The 25,864-nt window shown below is 35.9% G+C and overlaps 1 protein-coding gene across 2 annotated transcripts in view; it reads left to right on the top strand.

Annotated features, from left to right (window-relative positions):
- Positions 1-1,615: 1,615 nt before the first annotated feature.
- The window catches only part of LOC120523745 (kelch-like protein 1), a 422,640-nt gene continuing 398,391 nt past the window's right edge, over positions 1,616-25,864 (top strand). For both annotated transcript variants that reach the window (XR_005632692.1, XM_039745321.1), the window contains exon 1: positions 1,616-2,842. Coding sequence is in view for 1 of the 2 variants with exons in the window: in XM_039745321.1 (XP_039601255.1) it covers positions 2,439-2,842 (404 nt within the window). In the remaining variant the exon portion in view is untranslated. The remainder of the gene's footprint in view (positions 2,843-25,864) is intronic.

The following is a 25,864-nucleotide window of genomic DNA, read 5'->3' as shown; positions in this document are numbered from 1 at the left end:
TCAAATCTAGTTCTTTGGTAGTACAAGAAAGCTGTGTCACTACCCATTACTCATAGTCATTTGCACATACTCACTTATTGTACTGACTGCACAGGGCTGTAGTTCTTTTGAACAGAGATGGAATGTGGAGACATTTCTTAAAAACTAATTAGCCAAGGTTTAAACAAGAAAGTCAAGATTTAGTAAATGCAGCCCAGGATGTGAAACAAGAATCATAAAGATAAAGTGAAAAACAAAAGAAGACAATAGGCACAAACTTTAGTCAAGAGGCAGAAAAGAGTTAAAATGAAATATCTTTTAAATTTTCAAAAAGCAACTAGATATTAGGTTGAACCCACAAACTTATGTGAAGAGCACTCCATACTGCTGGTTTATAAGTCATCATGTTAATGGTGTCATTCAGTGTGACTTCTGAAAGACATCACTTGGTATCCTGTGACTGCATCTGTAACTACTGGTTCTTAAAATAACGCTGCCCATAACCGTATAGTTTTCAACATAATCAATAAAATGACACAATTCAAAAAACAATGTGGCCATCAGATTCTTTGACATCTAAAACACCCAAAACAAGGTATCTGTTATTTTTATAGGCCAAACTATAAAATAGTTAAAAATACACACCAGATCAAGCACAGCCAATTTAATGTTACCGTTTGATTAACATGATTTTTGAGAAAGCTAGCGTTCTTAGGCACAGAGAACATTTAAAGTCCTCATATGTGGGGAGTGTACCACTACGGCTTAGTTGTATCCAAAATGGAAAACATGTTAAAGGTAATCTGCTGGCACTAACCAGACTTAGAAGTTCAATGTCGCTAAGTGATTTATTCTGTTGCTACTAGCAAATCGGTGGCTTTTTATTTGCATTTTCCAACAGCTTTTTAAGTATCCACTGGGACCTTTTTCTACCTACTGTTTGATTATCTGAATTCCTACACCATCCCATTACTTATGCCTTATGCATTCTCAGGAAAAAAGTATTGACTTGTAAGTTGACACAATTTGCTTTATGCACCCAATCCTTATTAATACATGAGCATAATAATAAATAATCCCTTTTCATTCTATTACAAGTTGTCTATTTTTAAAGCTCTATCCAATTCACTTACATCATTAGCTACATATTGCAGCTTGCAGCTTTGAGGCATGTTAGGATTATTCATCTTTAACAAGACCTTGTTCCTCTTGATCTGTGTTATTTTTTTTTTTTTTGAGGTAATGCGTATAACAACTGAGAACTGTACATCCACCTCCACTTCATGCCCTGACCTATTCTGATGCTTTCAGCTATATTGATATTGATACTCACGACACAGTTTTAGCCAATGATACTTTCCTGTTTGAATCTCGTTTATTGTAATATTTTATATTATAAATCTAAGCATACAGTTATCAAACAGTTGATTTCCCACAAAGACCTCTGTTCCTCGACAAGTTCACTAATTGATCTTGATGTGATGCCTAGCCACAGGCACTGTTTATTTCATCGCCTTTCTGTTTGTTTCCAAATAGAGCCTCAGTAACTATCATCAGCACAGTCCCCCAGAAATCTGTTACAGCTTCAAAACAAAAGCTGGAAGCAAACCACCCCCACCTCCCCACCTCCTCTCGCTCTCTCTTTTTTGTTTGAAAGCACACATGTGTCACTCAGTGGGATAGGGTGGGAAGAAGGAAGAAGAGAAATTTCATTTGAAGATTCCTGACAGCCCCTGGAATTTGTATTTGAAAAGACTCTGCCTGAGGATCCTGTCAGGCGATTTGCTGGTTCTGCCGCGGTGAGCATGAGTTCCCAGGAGACGGCTAGGAGGGGTTGGAGTGGAGGAAGGCTTATAGGTGACTGCTCTTTTCTTTCTGCGCTCAGTGGGAGACTAAACCACCTGCTCTAGCCGAGCAGAGAGGATGCTTCGTTCAATAATCTGATTACTGTTTATGAGCTATCCTTCTCATCTGCCTCAGCGCGGTTACTTCGGCATCACTATGCGAGTCAGTGCAGTGCAGCTTAAAGCAGGTAAAGTGTATGTTTAAAAGCCAGTCAGAGATAGTGTTGGCTGAACTAGAACTGTAATATTTTTGATATAGGTGATTTTCCAAAAGGCAGTGTATTTCAACTGTTCTTTATATCCATCATATCTTGAGGATATTACATCTTTAAATATATATATACAGAGAAAGCAATAATCATTTAAAACAGATCACTGGTAAATTTGTCCAGTTTTCATTGGCTGATTGTGATTTTCTTCATGTAATATACTTCTCAGCTTTTTCAAACTGATACACTTCACATCTTGGATGTATAGAATGGTAATTTAAAGTTTACAAAGTATTCTGTTTTCTATCGGGCAGATGCTTGTAACTTCTTTCTTGCAAACTATGCCTTGAGTTAAAACATAATTAAAATTGATTAAAAAAATTCTTTTGTTCGATACACTGGGAAAATGTCTGCTTCTGGGAGAAAAGAATTTGACGTAAAGCACATCCTGCGTCTCCGATGGAAACTTTTCAGTCATCCAGCACAGAGTTCGGCAGGGAGTTGTCTTTCTACAGACAGTTTTGAGCAATGGGGTCCAAGCCAGACCAGACTGAAGAACCACAACCACGAGAGAAGTGGCTTTCGAAAAAAGTCAGAACCAGTCAATGGTTCTCTGTTTTCTTCATCCAACAATGGCATACGTGGAAACCGTGAATGCCATCAACAAAGGGCAGTATTTTACATGGAAGCTGTGGGAGAAATGCCAAGAATGGAGATTACAAGAGAGGTTAAGCCAGTAGTCCAAGAAATCAAAGGTCCAGAAGTGGAAAATGAAAGGAGTGTTGACAATAAAGACCGATTTGGGCACAGGTAAGAAGTTTACAAGTTTAGTATACCTGACATGAAGCATAACTAAGATTTTCAAAGATTGTTTATAACTTTGGAAAATAATTTATGTTTTGGTAAAAGTGCATGGAACATATATTGACATTCACTACAATATTCTGAGGTATTGAAATTTAGGTCTCCCTCTCAGGGCAGTATGGTAGATAAAAATCCAGCTTTAAATTGATTGATTCCCACCTTGTTCACCAGGTGGGACTTTTTCAATGTGCATCATGTTTGGGTGCTTAATCTGAGTTCTGACTTTCGACATGTTTCTGACATGAACACCAGCAACATGTGACCATGCACCAAAAAAGTAGTCAGGTTGCTATTTAAGAGCCCCTTTTTACTGTTATGTACTTCTAAATAACATAAGAAACCTTAGGAGTGCTTACTTATAACTAATTCTTAATATTTAATTTAATTACAACGAGAAAATAATACAATTTTTAATACATAATAAATACCAGGCAATCCTTAATAATCAATGTGAAAGAAAATAAATGTAACAACTGTACACCTGAAGTCTACTGACAATCTTTGAACATGAATAAAACACCATGAATGTGTCTAAGTTGAGCTCTGTGGTCCTGTCAAAAAAATCTTGATATCTACATGTTCATGAAATATGTAAGATGATATATGCCATCTATATAGGCTCTGTAACACAAAAGGTGCTGAGAGACAACTTTATTTCTACTTTGATATTAATGCAAACTATTCTTAATTGTATTAATTTATTGATTGTTTTTTCATATCTAATGTTTTTATGTTTTCAGATATAGTATATATAAAGAGCTACACATTGTCCCTATAGTTTAAATAACTCTTTCTTTAAATGCTTCAATAATGATATTTTATTTTTAATTTACTTTTAAATACATTTTTAGAAAATATTACAAAAGTAATATGAACATGTTGCGGACAAGATTTCACTTTCTAACCTTAATTTAAAAATAAACCTTCTGACCACTAGATGGGCCCACTGAGTTCTCTGAACTGGTTAATATATTTAGAAAAACTTTTACTCTGCTTCAAACATTTAGATGATTTTGGTGTTTGAATTAAAAAAAAAGGGCAATAAACAATCAGAAAATGAATGGATTCATGAATGGGTAGAATTAGGGTTAGGCTTAGGGTTTGGGTGAAAAGATTTTAGCACATCTTCTTCAGTACTACTGGTAATGGTACATTAATTACATATGCGTCACTTGCACATTCTCCCAGTATTCTTGTACATTTTCTCCAGGTAAAGACTTTTTCATAAAGACGCGTGTTGTAACATTATCGGACGTCTTCATTTCCAACAATTAATGTTTATTTGAGTGTTTGGGTAGGTGTGTGTGTGTGTCCAAGTGAGTATGCCCTCAAACAGAATGCTGTTCCACACAGGTTTGGCTCCTGCCTTATGTCTGATGCTGCCAGAAAAAGTCCACTTCCACGACCCTCTGTTATGGAGGGTTAGAATATACTGTAGATGGGTTGGTGGATTTAAAATAATACATCCATAAATTCTAAGTTTCAAATTATGAAACAACTCATAAAAAAATACTGAGAAAGAAAGAAATTATATAGGTTTACTAAAAATGAATTCACACTTGTAAACATTCTCCCTTTTAACTCTATTGGAAATTGCAGATTTGCTGTTCCTTGATACTTTTCAACGGAAATCACAACCTGTGCTGTTCATATTATCTGTGATTTCCTATTTATTCCAGTTTTTTTGTTATTACATTTCAGTTTGACAGTTTTAGGTGCTTGAAAAGTTTTATAATCCTCTTTCTGTAAATTTAAACATTTCCCTTACATAATTCAAAATTTCCAAAAGTATTCACTTTATGTGGGAATGCATTTTTATTGTTTTATGTTGTGCTATGCACAAAGTATTATTTGGTTGTATGCACTGTAGACTGATTGTCATTCAAAGAAAGTGACATGTGAGTTTAAATGTAAACCATCTATGGCTTTTAGATGAATTTAGAAAAATAATGGCTTAATTATTTTTAAAAATGGATATCTTAGGTAATATGCAAATCTTAACCTATCACTTTCTAAAAAAACTTTTTAGTCAAATTATGTCAGTATGGAACTTTTTTAAAGCATATAAATACTGGCCTTTAAGGCATAAAATAAAATATAAAATAAAAATTTAAAAAAAGTTGGCAATTTAGTTGGCAATTCAAAAGAACATCTAATATACAGAAAAAGTCAAAAATTTCAGATACTAAACCAATTTTCTTCCAACATCAATATATTTATTGGTGGTTATGAATTATTATTACTGTATATTTCAAAAAAGGCAGCTTAAGTAATTATTCTTAATACAAGTATTTATCAAGTTTGTATCCTTTATCAATTACTCTTATTACACAGCATATTCCAAAATTATGTCTATTAATCTTTAGTCAATCAAAACATAATTACACGCTTATTTTGTAAAAGCTGAGCTACATTAAATGTTTAGCTATCTGGATAGGTTGTGGCACTTATTGGTTAAAAGTTCATACTTAATCTCTTGAATATTGTTACTTTTATCATATACAGCACACACAATATAGTACTTAATTGTTTTACAAGGCAAGAATGATAAAATGAATTATATAATGCCAAACCTGAAATGACTTAAAATAATGGGCCAAGAACTGTCTTGTAATTGTTTGTACAGTATAAGGCTTTTGGTAGCGCAAGTCTGCTGTCCTTTACTCCAGTTTTTTTCTTATTTTAAAAATGAGCAGTACAACTTCTGAGATTCCTCTGAAGGCATACCATTGGCTCTGTTGCTGTGAAGTACTAGTCAATGACTATTCTGATGTAGTGCTTAATGCCTCTGTTCCTGTCTGCCAATTCTGTAGGATTTATGGTTTCAGCATTCAGAGATAAACTCAAATCAAGCACTTACAGCAGTAATTTACCTTTGAGCAGTGACTCTCAGATGCAGTATCTATTCAGGTAATTTGTTTTATCTAATTAGGTCCCTAACTTTGTTTTTTGTTTTTCCTACTACAGAACAGTATAGACTATAGAATAGAGAACGCAATAGCATGCAATGCAATAAACTAAATTGCATCAATATCTTAAAATTATATTATCTTCATCATCATTGTCTTGGATAACAAACTTATACAAATATAGCAACATTACATCCATTAACCTACTTAATCCAATTTAGGATTACGGTGCCTGCCCCAACAGCACTGAGCACAAAGCAGGAAACATCTCTGAATGTGGTGCTAATCCATCACAAAGCCCATTCATGATCACAGTTCAATATATATTATAGTACATAGACCTTGGTTATCATTTTCAGTTAGTGATGTGCATTCAAGGGGCTTGAGTTACTGTATGTAGTAAAGCATATCTATATACCCTGAATGTAGGGAAAAGCCAAGCAAAATGACATCTTTTATTGGCTAACTAAAAAGATTACAGTATGCAATTTTGAAAGTTTGTATATTGTAATCTTTTTAGTTAGCCAATAAAATGTGTCATTTTGCTTGGCTTTTCTCTACATTTATAATGGCTAACACGGTACAACACCCTAGTACTATATACCCTGAACAAAGTAGAGATATACTTCACCTTTTAAATGATTATGTTAATTACATAATGATTTGTGCATCTCTTAAAGCATAACAATAAAAATCAGGTTAAAGTGGAAATCACAATAATACTGAGCTTATTTAAGAAATAACATGAATATATTGACATTTCATTGACCTTTTGATAAACCATATGCAATGACTTCTATATCTTCTGCACAGTAAGTAGGCATTGTGGTATAGTGTCTATAGTAATTCTATTAATTTTCATTCTGACTCGCTTTGTGGCCTTGAGCAAGTCAATGAACTATTCTTTGTTCCAGTTGTTAAAAAAAAAAATATATATACATATATATATATAGTATACTGTATATACAGTATATATATAGATAATACTATATATATATATATATATATATATATATATATATATATATATATATATATATACACACACACACAATTGTACTGTATGTGGCCTTCGAAGCCACCATGGTTAAAGGCATCAACTAAATACATTTTAATAAATATTAATAAATGATGCTGTTCTCTGAGCATCTGAGACCTGCTTCTGATTTTGATTTTTTTTTTTTTTGTTTTTGTTTACCTATCTGACATGTTCCTTACCTTGTGCAAACCCTTATTTTATTGTCTCATTTACAAGTGCGAGTTGGGACATCAGATATTATTGATGGATATTGAAGGAATTACCCATAATGATGTATTTTAATTTTTTTAACTTCCATAAATCTTAATATACCCAAACGTAACTTTTGCAAACCAGCTGAATTCAATTCAGTCTGATGGGGGTGGCACCGTCTATCCTGGCAAGTCCATTGTAAGGTTACACAGAGTTTACTTTAATGCAAAAAAGAAAAAAGGTGTAATTCATAGTGAGATGTCAAAAAATCAAAAACCTCTTCTAAAATGCACATATGTACTGATATTCTATTTGTAGATTACAAAGTTACATATAGCAAACAGAATGCACTCTATTATTGTTTATGAAAAGCATAATGTGGCAGGGTGAGTGTTAAGGCAGAGCAAGTCCCAAAATACTTGGTTTGCCAAATGCTGCAATAAACAATTAGTTAATAACCTTTTTTTGCCCTCTAGTGGTATTCCTATAAAGGGCTAGTCTGGAGTTATCCCTGGCAGTCAGGCTGTCAGGTCCAAATGAGACCACACCTGCTGGGCATGTCTACATTGTATATTGGCCAGACTGTAAGGAATGGGACTTCTCTGGCTGCCTTGTCCTCAATGGGTGGTTTCTCAGCATTGTGAAAGAGAAAGGAGTCGAGACTGTTAGCGACAGAGCCCTGCCTTACCCTGGGGTGATAACACATACCTTAGGTACGGCTGGAAGCTGACCCTCTGGCACACATGCATGACAACAAGCATAAAATAAAAATAAAAACTCATACAAAATATACATTTAGAAACAAGGAATTTTATTTAAATAGGAAGCACATATTGCCATGTATGTCATCATTTCAAATGCAGACAATTGTGTGCCGCTTAAATAGCCATCCATACCTAAACTATTTATTTGAAGGAACATTTCTTTGATTTTGCACTGAGCTGCAACTGTTCAACCTTCTGTTGGCAGGTTCCCTTTGGTCACTGGCAACATTGATATTAGAGTGCCAGACTGTTCCTCTCAGAGTGTAATTCAAAGATGAAAATTAGGAATGTTTCTTAATGCAGAGTATGCATGATTGAAAACCACAACTGTTAAAAATATACTGACCAGTGTGTTCAGACACTTGGTGTTTGGGCAGACTGAACATCCTGATTTAAGATTGTGCGGACAGCAGACATCACCTGCATCATTAACAATTTGAAATATGTTGCAAAGTAACTATTGAACAGTCTAGTCTTTACTTGTGAAGTTATGCTTTTGAACATGGTTGGGTCTAGTGTTGAAGAGTTTATAAATAGTTAACAGCCTATTCCAAACATGCTGTGATGGAGACGCTGATAAAAAAAAAAAAAGCTAACCTGGATTGTACAGATTTTTTAAACTTTAGACAACTCATACTTTAAATTTCTGGAGAAAGTTGTCTTTCTACAACTGCAAACTTTATTAAGACAAATTAGCATTCTTCAAGTATTTCAGTCTGGTTTTAAAGCACACCACAGCACAGAATCAAACCTTTTTAAGGTTCTAAATGATGTTTTATTAGTAGGTGATTCTTTGAATCATTTCTTTTTGCTGTTAGATCTAACTGCAGTATTTGGTAAATTTCACCACAACATCCTCATCGCCTGTCTTGAGCTATACTGTACGTAAGCATTCAAGGAAGTGCTTTGGAATAATTCAAACCTAACAAGTAAATGTTTTTCAGTCAGCCTTGGCGATTTCTCCTCTTTTCAGCTCCTCTCACATGTAGGGTTCTCAAAGAACTTATTGGGCCTATTCTTTTTTGCTGTCCATATTTCATTTTTAAAAGTATAACACTGCCTTTTATTGTTTATTTTTACTGTATATCTTCCACTGAAACAAAGTAAAAGATATTCTCTTAAAACCCTACTAGAATATCTGAAATACATTAAAATATGGATGTCACTAAATTTTCTCAGTGTAATTTACAAAAAAACAGATTGTGTGGTTTGGACTCTCTGACCTTATCTGTGCTCCTGCAAATAAACTTGGCCTCTGACAATCTATTGTAGACCTTTTTACAAAAACTCGGTGTGATTTTTGACAAACAAATTAATTCCATTGCTAAAGGCTGTTTCTATCAGCTCAGGGTTTTAGCTAAAGTCAGGCTTTTTCTGTCTGTAGCTGATTTTGAAAAACAGCTTCTCAGCTTGACTATAGCAACGCATTACACACTGGAGTAATCCAGTCATTCCTTGCTTGTCTGCTATTAGTCCTGTTCACTACAGCACAGAATTTAAAATCTTATGGTTTGTCTTTTAGTGTCTGAATGATTTAGTCTCGTCTTATCTTACTGACCTTTTTTACTCATACTCTCCCTTGTGATCACTGGTTTTCTGACCAGATGTTGCTGTTCTCCCTGAATCCTAGATGTAAGCTTAGAGGTGACTATGCTTTTGGAGTAGCTCCCCCCAGTGCCTTTGCAGTAGCTTTGGAAGAGTCTTCCCCTTTCTATTAGGTCTGCACAAACTTTACTCACTTTTAAATTAAGATTGAAATCTTTTCTCCTTGGCTTTTTAAACTATCATGAGAGTATTTCTTGTTTATTTTTCTTTATATATTTATTGGTCTATTTATGTATACTGTATAGCACTTTAGTCAAATCCTGTTGTTTTAAATGTGCCCAATAAATAAAATTGACTTGACTGGATGGGCAGCACGGTGGCGCAGTGGTAGCACTGCTGCCTCGCAGTTAGGAGACCCGGGTTTGCTTCCCGGGTCCTTCCTGCGTGGAGTTTGCATGTTCTCCCCGTGTCTGTGTGGGTTTCCTCTGGGTGCTCCGGTTTCCTCCCACAGTCCAAAGACATGCACGTTAGGTGGATTGGCGATTCTAAATTGGCCCTAGTGTGTGCTTGGTGGGTGTGTTTGTGTGTGTCCTGCGGTGAGTTGGCACCCTGCCCAGGATTGGTTCCTGCCTTGTGCCCTGTGCTGGCTGGGATTGCCTCCAGCAGACCCCCGTGACCCTGTGCTCAGATTCAGCGGGTTGGAAAATGGATAGACTTAAAATAAATGGTACTTTATACAAAATTAAATTGTCCCTTCCAAATACAATATTTTAATTTAAGCACTTTTACCATTTTATTCCTGTATTTCCAGAACTTAGTGCATAAATAAATAAATAACACAGAGAAATACACAAGGTCAGCTGTGCTATAGGTATGTTACATTGGAAGGTATTGTGCTGTTTATTCTTATTCTGTGAATCCACAAGCATACAAATAATACACAAGGACAATAGGTTTTAGTTTTGAATACAATTCTATCTGTTAGCATGTGTTTTACTTCCAGCTAAACTAAACTAAACTAGCCTGGTTCTGGGCCTACGCCTCACACAGACTATATGATTGATTAGCATCTTTAAGGTCAATTGGTTATCATTATTCTTTCTTTTCCAGACGCCTTCATTATCTATGCTGTAGTTTATCCACTTTTTCCAATGTAATTCAATTGATACAAATAATATATTTAAACAATAGCCAACATACGATTGAAAGTAAAAATTAAAATAAAAAAATTTACAGTTTTTGTGAATAGTTTGCTTATTGCAAGATTTCTTTTTCTTCTAATGGAGTACAGTAAAAGATGCTATGTCAACACAGATTGATTTGTGGAAAGAAGTAAATTATTAAAAATATTTCTGCTTTTGAGAATATTTTCTTAAAGATTAGTTTATAATGTCTGCGGTGGGCTGGCACCCTGCCCAGAGTTTTATTCCTGCCTTGTTGGCTGGGATTGGCTCCAGCAGACCCCTGTGACCCTGTAGTTAGGATATAGCGGGTTCGGTAATGGATGGATGGATGGATAGTTTATAATGTTTGGTACCTCTAGACAGAATGTTTTGCTTCCACTGTGCAGATTATGAGGATGCATGAATAGAGTTTGCTGATTGATGTGTGTTAAATTCTTGTCTTTCTTGTTTATGAGAACAATAACAAGTTGTTTATTTCTATTTCACATATTCACATACAGGATGTAGCTGAAGTGCTTTACAAGATGTAACAGAGAAAGATAAAACAAAGAAAAACAAGTTCAAATTATTTTAAAAAATACGTACTTACATACGATAGATAATATCGAAGTAGAGACCTTATATATAGAATTGTTTTTTTTAAATCTCTAAAGATGAGTCTCATAATAAGGTAAAAAAAATATGTAGGGTTTCCAGAACAAAAGGCATTCTACATAACACAAATGTTCTTAAGTAGTTCCTTATTGTTTTTATAGGCCTTGTTTTAGGAGGTTTGAAACTGTGGGAAATATGGATATCTGCATTCATTCAAACATCACAGGCAACTGCACAGTACTTTTAGCAGGTGGAGCAGAACATAACCACTGAGAAATTAGAAAAAAAAAAAAAAACTAAAAGTAGACCAGCACTTTAGCTTCAAAAACTTAATTTTGAGTAGTGACTTAGTTGAATTGGTATTTTATATACTGTAGCTTCATCATTGCAGTAGCCAAAATGCATACTACATTGATCCTATTTTAAAGGGGGAATGAGCTCTACCAGCATTCACCATACTTTCTATCATGCACTGTAATGGTATGAGCAGTTTAAGGTTGTATATAAAGGTCTGATTCATTGAAGTATTCTGTATCTTACAAGCTTCTCAGGAGCATTCTGTAACATCAAACATTAGACATTGTGGTGGATATTAATATTTCATACTTGTTGTGTAGGTTTAGATTAAACTCAAATTTGCTCTTGATTGTTAAAAGTAATTTCATTCTAATTTCACACAATGCAGGTTAAGACACGCTGGTGGACTTTGCAAAACTCTTGTTATATAACATCAAAAACTGCAGTGTTTACTAAGATAGGGTATCCTGTTCAAAGGACCTAATTGGCATATAATGTATAGTAAAAGAAATTATTAGTCTTGTCTGTGATTTGAAAGAAAATTTCCTAAAGATCCAGCTGCATCTTAAGTAAATATTGACTTAATAATCTATAATTCCCCACAATTAATAAGCCTACATAATATTAGTGCAGTTTTTAGCATGCTTTATTTACCTTTCAGGGTATAAAACTCAATAATCATCACCGTCACTGTACGGTAATAAAAAGGTTATCAACATAATGGAAGTTTAGACAGTAATGTATAAAAAATGAAGACAGACTCCTAGCTTGTTGCTTCCTGACTGTGGTTTCAATCAGCACCAGCATTTTAGATGTATGTTTATTAATAATGCAAGTGATTTTTTTCTCTGTTCAACAAACTGTAAGGTTTAGGAATGATAAAACATGATTAAAAGAAGAGAGCAATGTGATTCTAAATTATGAACTGAAAAATTTTCCTTAAAAGACAATCTTCCCAACTTATTAACAACTGCTTCTAAACAGAAGGTAGATGTTTAGCAGATGTTAATTTATTTAATTTGAATAAAAATATATGAAATAAAAAGGAAGGATACATAATGTGGCATACTCACATATGTAAATTGAACATGACCATTCTTAGCAAAAAAACTTAATAGTTTGAATGTTTCATTCCTATACACAAGCAGGTCATTTTCTGTTATAAAACAAAAATTTAGAATGGTTCTGCTTCTAATTTTTATATTTTAATACAATACTCTTTTTCTAGAAAACTTTATAATGTTCAACTGTTTTTTTTTCTGTTTCTCTTTTCTCTTTCTACAGTCACTCATAGCCAGTTTCTGTTGTAGTATTTTAAGACAAGAAAATGTAGTATTATTTATAATTACATCAAAAGTAATAAGTGCCTTGGAACTACCAAGAAATATCTGTCAATATTTAAGTATGTGGTATTTTATGGAAATAATTTCTTTTGTCATCTCACACGAGAATGCAAAATGACATCATCTGCGTAACTCATTTCAGTGTGAGAATATGTCCGATTAGGATACTGTATGTTCTTTTACCAACTTGTGATGGCTGAATTTATTGTGAAGGAGACAACTAATTGGTTTGATTGCAGTACCAGTAAGTAAGACACTTTAAAGACAGGAATACAGGCATCACAGATCAGCCCTGTACTGTTTGTTCACAAACAGACTGTTGAGAGGAACCAAGAAAAAAAAAAATCGATGATCTCATCTGTAAGAAGTGACCCTTGATAAACAAAGAAATACATCTGTCCAGGCAGTTGTGGGGTTCTATTTATGCATGGCTGGAAAGGAGTTTGGCCACAATGTGATTGTCAAACTTCAGTACCTTCAGTATAATAAACATTTATTAATAAGTCATTAATAAGAATGCAGATATTAATCCATGTTTATTGGAATAGTTATAAAGGACTTTATATGATAACTCATATATTGGTAACACTTCAGTATTACTAAGAAATCATCTATATATATAATTCACTAAGGCCACGCAAGTGAGCTCAAGCAAGACAGAGAGCCACGCCCACCAACTCACAGAGCCCCGCCTTCCAACTCTGACCATGGGATTCGCTCGACAGAGCCCCGCCTGCCAACTCTAACTCTCCCTCCAGCTTCATGGACAGAGCCACGCACGCCAACTGTAACCATCCTCCCGCATCCAGCGCCACTCTTGAGGCATGTGCACTGCCTGCTCATGTGCCCGCACGCAACAACTCACCAAACACAGCTTCATTCGCTTTTGTCTGTGCAAAAGTCCACATGCACCCCTGAGCCACGTTGACTTTTCACCGCACGCAAGACTCTAACAGAGCCCCGCCCATGGGTTACGCACAAAAGAGCCACGAACGCCCACTCTAACCCTCCTCCCACGTCATGGGGAACGCACGACAAGGCCCCACTCACCAACTCTCACCCTCCGCAGGCTTCCAACATCGCTCTCGAGGCAATTATATGGTGACATCAACTTCTCAACTGTCACTCTGGAACAACTCAGTATGCGAGCTATATTAAGTGTCAAGAACGAAGACTCACTACACCTTAATGAACAGGTGCTGAAACTTATCCCTAACGACGAAGTAACTTTCGCCAACGTTGACTCCATCGTCACAGATGATCCTGCAGATTAACTTGTATTCCCGGAAGAATTTCTTAATAGTCTTACTCCCACTGACATGCCTCTGCATAAACTCAAAATTAAAATTGATTCAGTCATCATGCTTCTCAGGAACCTCATGCCAGCAAAGGTTTCTGTAATGGCACTAGACTTTCTGTTACGAGCACTCACCGCAATGTACTGGAGTGTAAGACTATCACATCTGCTACCTCACAAACTGTCCTTATTCCTCAGATTTCCCTGACCCCATCAGATTCTAATTTGCCTTTTACTTTTACACGCAGACAATTTCCTGTTAGATTGGCGTTTGCAATGACTATTAATAAGGCACAAGGACAAACTTTCAAAAAAATATACCTGTATCTGCCAAAACCTGTTTTCACTCACGGACAATTGTATGTTGCTCTCTCCAGAGTTCCATCTTTTCATTCACTGACAGTTGTATCCTCAAACCCTCCCTATTTGGACAACTGTGTCTTTCAGGTAGTGTTCACTCATCAATAAATAATTATATGCTGCGTATGCTACGCCGTGGGTTGGCTAGTTAACAAATATTATACATGTAAAATGTTTCCTTATATCTTTACAAGTAATACATAGCATGAACTAAAACACAGGACAGTGCCTGAGAGCCAATTTTCCAAGCCTGTGTAGCACAATATAGTGGTTAAATATGTCATAGAGTGTACTTAAAATCTATCAACAATGTAAGCGTAGCATTTCCAATATGAGAAGACATTAAAATCGAATGAACAACATGATGACATTTCTGTATTGTGACCAGTGAGAAAGCTGGACTGAAAGTTTTCAATAAATTCTCATAAATAAGATCAAACTAAAACTGCACAGCAGCTACTGTTCCAGATACTTCAGAAGGTACAGGGTCTGTAATTTTGGTAGTCATTATGCATCTGTCTTTTATGTTACGAATGGGGACTTGCAGAATAGTTTTTGTTTTTCTATATACAGTATATATATATATATATATATATTTATTTTTTTGCAATTGGGTGTAAGGAAAAATAGAAGGCTTCATTTTAGAAATTAAACTTATGATTTTCTGTGGTATAAATTTTAAAATACTAAGGCAGTGTCCGCAAGGAGAAATACACCATGTTACAGTAGTGAGGTTTGTGAGCTTACTTTGAAATGTTGTATATTCTATTATGAATTTTATCATTATCTTTGCTGCTAATGGAAAGGAAGTAAGTATCACAAAAATGACCGTACTAGAGATTTTGCAAGGCATTTCATTCTTCCCATTTGTTGTACACAATACATTATTTCTGCTTTCATTTACTACTTTGGAATAGCATTCAGCGCATATCAAAAAAAAGCTTTTTAATACAGTACTGTATCTTTTAACATTGTCTGTCCATGCTATTCAGAAGACCTATAGCTGTTTTGCTTTCCATTTACACTCTAGTGTTTGGAATTATAATTAGAGTACAAGTGGTTTAATTTGGGCTCTAATTACTTTTTATTTTGAATGGGGTAACTTTATCAAAGACCTCTTTCAGTGGATTGTCAAAGTTATCTTTCTATTCATCTATTTTGTTCTCTGTAAATGTTAATATAAAATTGTCGTCTTGATGTCATAGTGTTTGTGGTGTAATCTGTAATTCTACAGCTGAGAATGGAAATAATTCAAATATACTTAATTTAATGATGAAAGATTGTTTTCTCTAATGAAGCAATACTGAAATTTTGAATCTCAACACAACAAGTAATAATTAGATCAAATATATGATAGTGACCATGACCTTTAGAAATTTTTGCGAAACAATATTTAACTTAACAGGTGTTTAAATATTTTGTACAGGTGTGCTGTTTCCACATCATTATGAATATCAAAATCAGCACTCCCTTATCATAATTTACAGCTAGGTCACATTAAAAAGACAACAAGTGGACCCCATCTGTAATATTTAAAATAAGCCCCTCAAACTATGTGAAATTATAGCAAAGTCACTTCTTTGACTAATATTTCTTACTTACGAAGGAAGGTAAAAATATTTGTTGGAGTGTCCAGTAAAGAATAGTATCATAGTTAACTAATCCACCAACAAACTATCCATCCCTGCCATATAATATTGGTAAGGGTCCAGCCAGACCAGCAATTACTGTTAGGTTTCAGTCACATAGGAGTTGTGTTCTTCTTGCTGTAAACTTGTATTTACTTCTCTGCTGAACAGGTGGTACAATTTAATCACAATATTGGAAACTTTGATATCTGACAGGCATCTTACTTTAATTGCTGAATATGCAGGTTTTATGATTCTAGCATTCTGTATTGTTTAATCATCTCAGCCATATTTCCAGCCTCAACAGAAGTGTTTCTGAGCGCTGGGTTTTAGTTCCATTTTGACTTGTTAACAACCTACCCACCCCTAAAGCTGTAATGATTGCACCAGCTCACAAGTTCAAAAAAGTTAAGGCCTCTAAAAAAGCACAGGTCAGACCTGCTCTTTACTGTAGATCTGCACCAACACGGCAGGCCTCACCAACCCAGGCATCCTGGCCTCAAACTCAAGAGGTAGAATTACAGCCTATACAGGCCCAAGAGTGAGGCACAGGCTAAATGTCGCAAATAAAGGTAAAAAGAAATCTGAACAGCCTTTGGCTCAAGAAAACTGAACAAAGTTCTTTTAATATTAAAATATTTACTTATGTAATTTCAAAAAGGATTGCACAAAAAATAAGAGCATCAGCAAAATGAAACAAGATATGTATGCCAAAATAGCCAATAGCTGAAAATCCAGAAATGGCTTCATTGACATAAGAATCAATGTTTTAGAAAGTCCAAATTTAAAAAATATCACAAGTCAAGTGACAAAATAAACCTCAATATCGGAATAGCCATTTCATAAGATGCTTCTGAAATAGTCAGAGGTGGTTCCACAGCTGCAGCATCAGGTAGTCCCACCTCTTTAGCTCAGAACATAGACTACAAGCAAATTAATTTAAAGAACTAAACATAGATATCTAATGTCATACATTAACAAAACATAATTGGTAAATACAATATTTGACAATACTGTACATAAAACATACAAAAGCAAAAAAATCAATAATATTTACAAAATAATTCACAAAAAACAAAAAAAATTTTAAAGAAAAAAAACACAATTCAGATAGGGATGAAGCCCTTAGGAAACCACGACACAACCTCAATGTTACCAAATCATGATGAGCCTAAATTTGCTCGATAATTTGTTACATCCATGTTCATCTGATATGTTACTTTTTTGGCTACTAACATTGTATATCAGGCATACCCAAACTTCAGTCCCTGATCAAAAGACTGGACATATTTAACAATATCCTTAAAAAAATAACTGATGTACATTCTCATTAGATCTTCTCTTGAAGTTTAATATTAATATGTCAAAATTCATAGGCTCCTATACTTAAAAAAAATGTTGAATAAGAAATAGCCAAGACCTGTAGGTAAAATCTTAATCAAAACAATGTAAATGAAGGTATGTCGCAATACAATTTTAACCCAATTAAAATTAGGTAAGGATGTGACTTTAGTGAATTTAGTTTGTCATTCATAATTTATTTGATGCTTTTCTTTACTGAAATACATACAGATCTGTTGTACTTTTATACACACAGCGACTAAACGTCTAAATGACCAAACAGCATGCTAGGTTAGAATGAGTATGAAGAAAATATGTCATGGCCCAGAGTTCAATAAGCTCTACATGTAAAGATACAGTAACTCATTTTAGACTAATAGAAACCCCTCCTGATGCCATGGTGGATTTTTATACAGTGTAAAGTCGTCAGCTATATTCCAAAGTCCCATGTAATGTCAATGGATTTAGGTACCAGTACTCTATTATTGGAGAAATAGGGTAGGACGCCGTTAGCATCACTCAGTGTCTGACAATTTAATTTCCAAAAACGGCTCAAGAGTGAAGTAAAGCCTAAGGCTACTATAGATAGATAGATAGATAGATAGATAGATAGATAGATAGATAGATAGATAGATAGATAGATAGATAGATACCTATAGACCACCAGACTCAGGTTGCCTCTGGAAGAGCATCTTTATTTTGTTTCTTAGCTTTTTACAGCCACTTCAACTTCAGGTTGCAGTATCATACATGAGATCTTCTTTTCCAATAGTGTAACACTTAGCAGTGTTTCTACATCTACTAAATTAAAGCTACTGTATTCCTGAAGTTTTCCAATCAGGTGCTCATATGGATCTGTATCTGTGTATGTTTGCTTACCTTGTGCCAACAAATCCCTCTTTCGATAAAATGCACTGTATATTTGGATGTTAATGATTAGAGTTAATCTAATAAAAAATTGAAGATGGACATGCATTCAGAAACTTGCTTTATTAATCATAGAATTATCTCCATCAGTTACTGAATAGAAAAATAAAATAAAGAAAGGCTATTTAAAGTGTGTTCTGAATTAAGACAAAAGAGAAGAAGAAAAGAGTAGTAAAGGAAATAAACCACACCATGACTAATACAATCTTTGTATCGTTACAAAATAGCCAAAAATGTTTACTGAATATATTTATTTATTTTGTTAATAACAAGCCCTTTATTCACTTTATTTGAATAATTGCAAAATTATACATTTTCATATGCTACTTACACTACTTTGTTTCTAGTAATGGGCAAGAAATAAGTTTGACCTCATGATTTCACAGAGGGCAGAGATCACAAAGTTTTTAATTCAATGGTCTTCAACTGGGACCCACACTGAATAGCAGCAAACAATTTTAAAATGTCTGTGAAAAAATCTCGATTTGCTCATGAAACCTAATCCATCGTTTGGCATCCAGATGTATGTTCACAGTGTCCCATGTATTTTGACCAAAATTGTTAAATAAACTATCTCTGGAAAATCATGTTGTGTTCGATAGTACAGTATGTTCAAACAAGAATGAGCTTTTAAATTGAAGACCACCCTATTATTGACAAGAACCCTGCCTAGTAGTAGTCTTTTCATTGGCTACCATGGCACATTGTGTCATAAGAGTTATTATATCCATCCATCCATTATCTAACCCACTATATCCTAATTACAGGGTCACGGGGGTCTGCTGGAGCCAATCCCAGCTAACACAGGGAACAAGGCAGGTAACAAACCCCGGGCAGGGCGCCAGCCCACCGCAGGAGTTCTTATATGTTTTTGTAAAATATTTCCACTACATATTTACTTATAGACCTCCTAAGGCATTACAAAGGTTTGGAAGACTTCTCATTTTGGTTTCACGTTTGTTTTGTTTCTTATTTTTTTAAGGCCTACTTATTATATAAACTAACTACACTACTAATCGAAGCACAGTAGTTTTATTTAACTGAGGGATAGCATGTAAACTGATTGCCACTAGCCATGATGTTATTAATGTGCTGAGCATAGTCAAGTGACAGTGGAGCCTTTGATACCATTTGTCACTATTCTATTACACAGCTTGGAAAATTGTATTGGGCTCTAAGGCACCATCCTTACATGGTTTAGTTTGTGTTTATCAAGTTGATTTCAGTATATAAAGAAATGTACCAACAGTACTTTGTCTTATATTCAGTAGTTACAAATGGTGCCCTGCAGGGCTCAGTATTTGGATCTTTACAGTTTTTACTTTACATGCTTCCATTGGGAACTATCATTAGAAAACATAGCATTCATTTCACTCATGACTTTATGGATATTTTGACACTGGTTGCATTTATTCAAGCTGGGTCCCCAATGAAGTCCATTGATTCAAGAATTCTGTGATCTCCATTATCCACGAAAACATGGGATTAAAAGTTTTTTATGCATTACCACAAACAGTGGGAGATGAGGGCTAAGTAAAATACAAAAATTATAAATTTTGGATGGAGCTTTACTTTAAACCCTAGGATATCATGAGTTTGATAAAGTGGCCTGTAAGAGGTGCCACATAGCTGTGAATGAAAACAAAATGAACACCAACGAAGCCCAGGTAATTAAGAAAGTGTTTTATTAATAAAAAATAAATGTTGAATATGAGGTAAACACAAGTGCCAGTAATAAACTAAAAAAGTACAAAGAAGTCCTCTCCTTGATTGTCTAAATGGAAAAAAAAAAACTCTTTTAAATGTATACTGTTATGTATTGAGATGAATGTAATAATGTTTGGCAGTAGGTGGCGCTGCAATGGTGAGTGGGTGATATCTTTGTACAAGTTTTTGGGCTGTCAATCAGTAAAGACAATAGTTCAATTAAAAACACAATTTCTGGCCTCGTGTCTATTATTGAATGCCTGCCTGTCATTAGCCTCATATTACCAGACATAACAAACTGGTGACGAGGATAATGGTTTGATGCCTGGTGTGTGAATACGTCTGTTTGTGACTACAGCAGGTGCTTTTATTCACTGTAAAATTTGTGGCAAGATGGCTGCAACACCAAGGTGCATGGATGATTTTGATGAAAATGTGGAGCAATGGCCCATATATATCGAGCGTTTCGAAACTTTTGCAACATCTAATGTTATTGAGGCAGACAAACTGGTGCTTGTACTATTAAGTATAATTGGAAGCATGATTTATGGTTTTCTGTGTAGCCTTTTAGCACCAGAAAAACAGAAGGACAAAACGTTTGACCAGATTAAAGCAATACTACAGTAGCATTTTTCTCCGAAGCGCCTGGTGATAACAGAAAGGTTTTGCTTTCACAAATGTAACCATGTGGATGGGGGGTCGGTTTCACAATATGTTGTTGTCTTAAAGAAACTGTATGAGCACTGCGAATATGGCACTTACTTAGAGGAAGAGGAAATAATGACGTGATACAGAAACGGCTGTTAACCAAAGTAGCGCTGACCTATAAAAAAGTTGAAATTGCCATTACAGTGGAGACGCTGGCACGTGAATCACAGCAGCTTTGTGGATCCTTAAAAGTGAATGAGCTTTGGTTTCAGACAAGACACTGATAAGTAAATGCAAATGATGCTGAAGAGTTAATCACAGTGACAGTGATTGTTGGTAGAAAGGTGAAAATTGCCATAAATGTGGTAAGAAGGGCCATGCAGCACAAGTATGAAAACAGAGGGACACGATAAGGAGAAAGGAGAGGATGCAATGTAAAGAAAACTCACAGTAATGAATGGATTATCCTAGAAAGAGACCTGTAAATTTATGGCAGGAGGTGTTCAGTGAAGCATCAAGAATTAGCCTTGTATAAGCTGATCTAAAAAGGAGAGAAGGCACACATTAGCATGAAACCTAAAACAGAAGGCACGGAATTAGAAATGGAGCTGGACACAGGTGCAGTGGTGTCATTAATTTCAACAAAACTGATGTGGCATTGAAGACTTATACAGTGGAACCAATATCTTCTGAAGAAGTTATTAATGAGAAAGTCACTTTGAACAAGCAGTCGCCTGTCCTCCCATTATATTTTGTAAGAGGAAATTGTACACCGCTTTTTGGTAGGGAGTGGCTCAGAAGAATCTAGTTGAACTGACAAGAAATAAAGTCAGTACAGTAAATTACATTGAAGGCTGTCTTACAAAAGCATGCTGCAGTTTTCACTAAAAATTTGGATACAATGAAGGGCATTGAAGCAGTCATTTCTTTGAAACCACAACATAAGCCAAAGTTTTCTCATGCTCGGCTTGTGTACTATGCCCTGTGTCCCAAAGTACAGGCTGAACTATGTTGCCTGATAGAATTGGGTGCATTATAGTGCAGTAGAGTGAATGGGCCACCCCTATGATGCCAATTGTAAAGAGAGATGGTCCCTTGAGGCTTTGTTCTGATTTTAAAGTCCCCTTGAACACCGCCATTTGTGTGGAATATATCTAATTGTATGTACTGAAGACCTGTTCGCCTCATTATCTGGGGACAGAGTTTCAGAAAGTTGGGCTGGCACACGTGTGCGTACAGATAAAGGTTGAGGAATAATTGCATAAATTGCTCACCATCACAACCCAAAAGGGTTTCTTCTGGTATAATTGTCTACTGTTTGGGATTGCATCATCTTTCAATGGGCAATGGATCAGGTGTTACAAGGTCTTCCCAATGTGCATTATTACTTGGAGTATATATTGGTGACAGACTGTAATGATGCAGAGCAACTACAAAATTTGGACAGAATATTGAGCCATCTGGAAGAATAATTGCTGTTTGTCCAAAAATAAAAATTTGGAATACTTAGCTCATAAAATTGACACAGAAGGACTGAACAAATCACCTGAAAAGGTTAAGGCTATTTTAGATATTCCAGCACCTGACAATGTAACTAAATGGAAATCTTTCCTTAGACTCATCAATTACGATGGGTGATTCACACCCAAACTTGCAACCATTTTGATCCCACTGAATGAGTTGCTCTGTTAAGGCAAATGCTGGCATTGGTCATCCACTTGTAAAGCTGCATTCCAGAAAGCTAAGGAACAGTTTAAACAGTTGGTGTCTAAAATTTTTTTAAGACACTACAATCCACAGCAAAACATCCAACTGGCTTGTGATGCTTCTACAAATGGTGTTGGAGCTGTCATTTCCCATGTCTTACCCAATGGTGAAGAGAAACCAACTGTCTTTGCATCCAGAACACTGGAACAGATTTATAAAGTGAGACACAAAAATAACCGGACTAGGCTTGGGGCTTTCCTGGAAAACTGTCTGGAGGTCAGATTAACGTGAATCATAGAAGTATATCCCATCCTACACGCCCCCTCAAACCACTGACCGGCTAGGTATATCCTGTGAATAGCCCAGTCAGAATTTGCACAACAATCGCTACACGAGTTGCCGCTTTAATGTTGGGTGAAAAAAATCGAACAGCGAGTCAACGTCAAATTTCGCACAAAATTGAACAAAACTGCCACAGAAACTTGTGAAATGATAAAAACAGTGTACGTCGATAACAGTTTGTCTCGCACACAAATTTTTGAGTGGCACAAATATTTCAAGGCAGGACAAGAAAATGTGTAAGACGTTCATGTGGTATAGCGGGTCCACAGCGCTCTCAGCACGGGCCAGTTTTTAAATAAATAATCACAGCTCTCGCGGCTTAGCGAGAGGGCGTGTTGGCCATAGCAAGCCGCAGGGCAATCTGCAGTGTGGGCGTTTCTCACCTAGTGCACAGGTGATGGACTGCCCACATCCGTGATTGTTCCTGTGGCTAATGTGCTGCAGCTGCTATGTCCCCTCTCAATATAAAGAAGTGAAGGGGAGTTCAGTTCAGAGAACAAATCGGAAAGAAAAAAAGTAAATGGAAGTTGCAGTAGGAAGCAGTGAGGAGAATGAACGAACAGGAGAGAGATGGAGAGAGCAAGTCGGTGCAGCAGGAAGCGGGCGAGCTAGCACTCATAGGCACCTGAAGGCAGCCTGGGTGTTTGGCCAACATCTGGGAGAAGTAGTGGTTGTGGTCGCTCCCGCAGAGTTTGTTTTGCAGGGCGGGAGTCAGAACTTGGGACGTGGTGTTCCATGCATGAGAGCCTTGGTCGTGGGGAATTCCCAAGTCGCTCTCCGGAGAAGCCGACCGGAGCCAAGGATCGGTAAGGCAACTGATAGCAGAAGCAGGCACAAAGAAGGTTCGCTGCAGAGAGAGCGTCTCACTTGTTGCGGGGCCCAGATTGGTGAAGCAGGAGAGACGCTAGTTTGAAAGAGGAACTGGGCTTGTTATTGATTTTAAAGACTGTTTCCTGATAAACGTCTTAATCTCGTTTTTAAGGGATTGTTTTTCTGTTTATTGATTTTTAACCTCCATGTTTTTCTTTTATTGGATTATTTATTGGAACAGTTTTGAAAGCGCTGCACTGATTTTGAACACTTTGATTTGTGGACTGTTTTAATAAAAGCACTTGTGCACTTTTTTTTTTTTAACCTTCCCTTTGCTCAATTGTTGTTGTCTCACTGTCTAGCTCATCGGTGACATTACCGACGGTGTTGGGTTCAAGGGCTACCGAACAGCGGATGGGAGCATGGAGCTGAACCCGCATCATCACATTTCAACACCCAGGTTTTGCTTCACCAAGACAATGCTCCCGCGCCCAATACTTTTTCCGTAAAGCAGTTTTTGACTGACGAAAACATTCCTGTCCTCGATCATCCTCCCTGTTCACCTGATTTAGCTCCCTGTGATTTTTACTTGTTCCTGAATAGAACAAATTTTTCTTCAATGGATGAAGTGAAGATAGAAATGGCAAGCCTATTGAAGAGCCTCAAGCAAGAAGACTTCCAGCACTTTTTCAATCAATGGAGGATACATATGGAGCGGTGTAGAGATCAGGAAGGGGAGTATATAGAAAGTGACAATGTTTAGAATGCTGGAATTCATCAATAATTTTTTTTTTTTTTTTACCAATCTGGTAATTTTTGTGTCTCTCCTCGTATGCACAGATTGAGCAAGAAGCCCTTGGGATAGTGTTTAGGGTCAGGAAGTTCCATCAGCACCTATATGGACGTAAATTCACTCTCTTGACAGACCGTCATCCACTTACAGTACAACAATCTTTATCCCACAGAAAGGGATATCCTGTATGGCAGCTGAAAGAATGCAGAGATGGGCATTAATGTTAGCAGCCCACAATTACACCATTGAATATAAGAAGGCTGCTCTCAATGTCAGTGTTAATGGGCTTTCTCACTTGTCTCTACCAGTAAAACATAAGTAGAGCCAGAACACAGCTGACATTTTCTACATAAAACAAATGGAATTACTACCTGTGAATACTACAGAAATTCATAGTGAGATCATGTTGGACCCTAACTGTCTAAACTAATGGATATGGTATTACTGGGACTTTTTCCTAAACAATTAAGGGATAATAATGAATTATTTACTCCATACCTCCTGTTCCTCTCTCTTAAACCAGTTTAGCCTGTCTTCCTTCTGTCAGTAGAGCCCTTGCTTGTCTCTATACTTCTAATTCCATGCTCACTGCAGATTTAACTGGCATAATCCTTTAAACTTTACCTAAGACTTACTTCTTCTAAAGACTCCCAGGATCACTTCTAACTTTTTTTAATGCACTCGGCAACTCCTGGTGCCATACTCCGAGCCTTCCCCCAACTACTTACAATTAAATAGGAAATTCTTTAGAGATCTGATTAAATTAGTATTTTGCAGGGAGGCCACATGTAACCTAACATGCTTTCCTGCTGCCATCTATCAGCATCACAATCAGTTTACCACTTAATTCCCCTACACCCACCCCTCGGTCCGCTGGCATTTGTTTATTTTATCATAACTGAAACAGTATATTCCAAAGGATGCTGTACTCAGTCTTATTTGTGCCATATAGTTCATCTCCTATGCAGAATCAGGTTATGAAAGCCACAATTCCAGTTTCAGCCAGATCTGTCTTTACAAACGCTGAAGATTTATATCTGAAAAGATACATATGGTTTGCTTAATTTTAAAAAAGTACAGGTGTATTTTCATTACTTATTGCTTTACTTTAACTTCTCATGCAGCATATCTCAAGATATTGTTTTCTAATGCATTTGTGTGGACAATAGTAAATATAACTAATTCACATTTACTCTTATAATTCATATCATGCTTCTGAGCCAGAAATGGTATGGATTGAAATAATAAATCTTGGGAATTCCACCAATGGGACTAGTCTGAACCTATTCTAAATCAAGATGCCAAGCTGTATTTTTCTACAGTAAAACCACATGCCAGTTTTTGTGAAATTAATAACACATTTGCATCTCTTCAGCATTCATAACCTATTGTTTCCCCAAAAATAATTATGTTTAGAAAGAGAAAGATTTCTATCTCAAAGCACAATGTTTTCTATGAATATAATTCTCACCTTTAGATGACTAAACCATATTATTTGGAAAATTGAATCTTGGGATGTTTACAACATGCTTGTAAAACTG

Source organism: Polypterus senegalus, chromosome 2 (genome assembly GCF_016835505.1).
Source record: "Polypterus senegalus isolate Bchr_013 chromosome 2, ASM1683550v1, whole genome shotgun sequence".
In the NCBI taxonomy this organism is placed as follows: Eukaryota; Metazoa; Chordata; class Cladistia; order Polypteriformes; family Polypteridae; genus Polypterus; species Polypterus senegalus.
The sequence above is the reverse complement of the archived record's forward strand: the minus strand, read 5'-3'. Positions and strand labels throughout refer to the sequence as shown.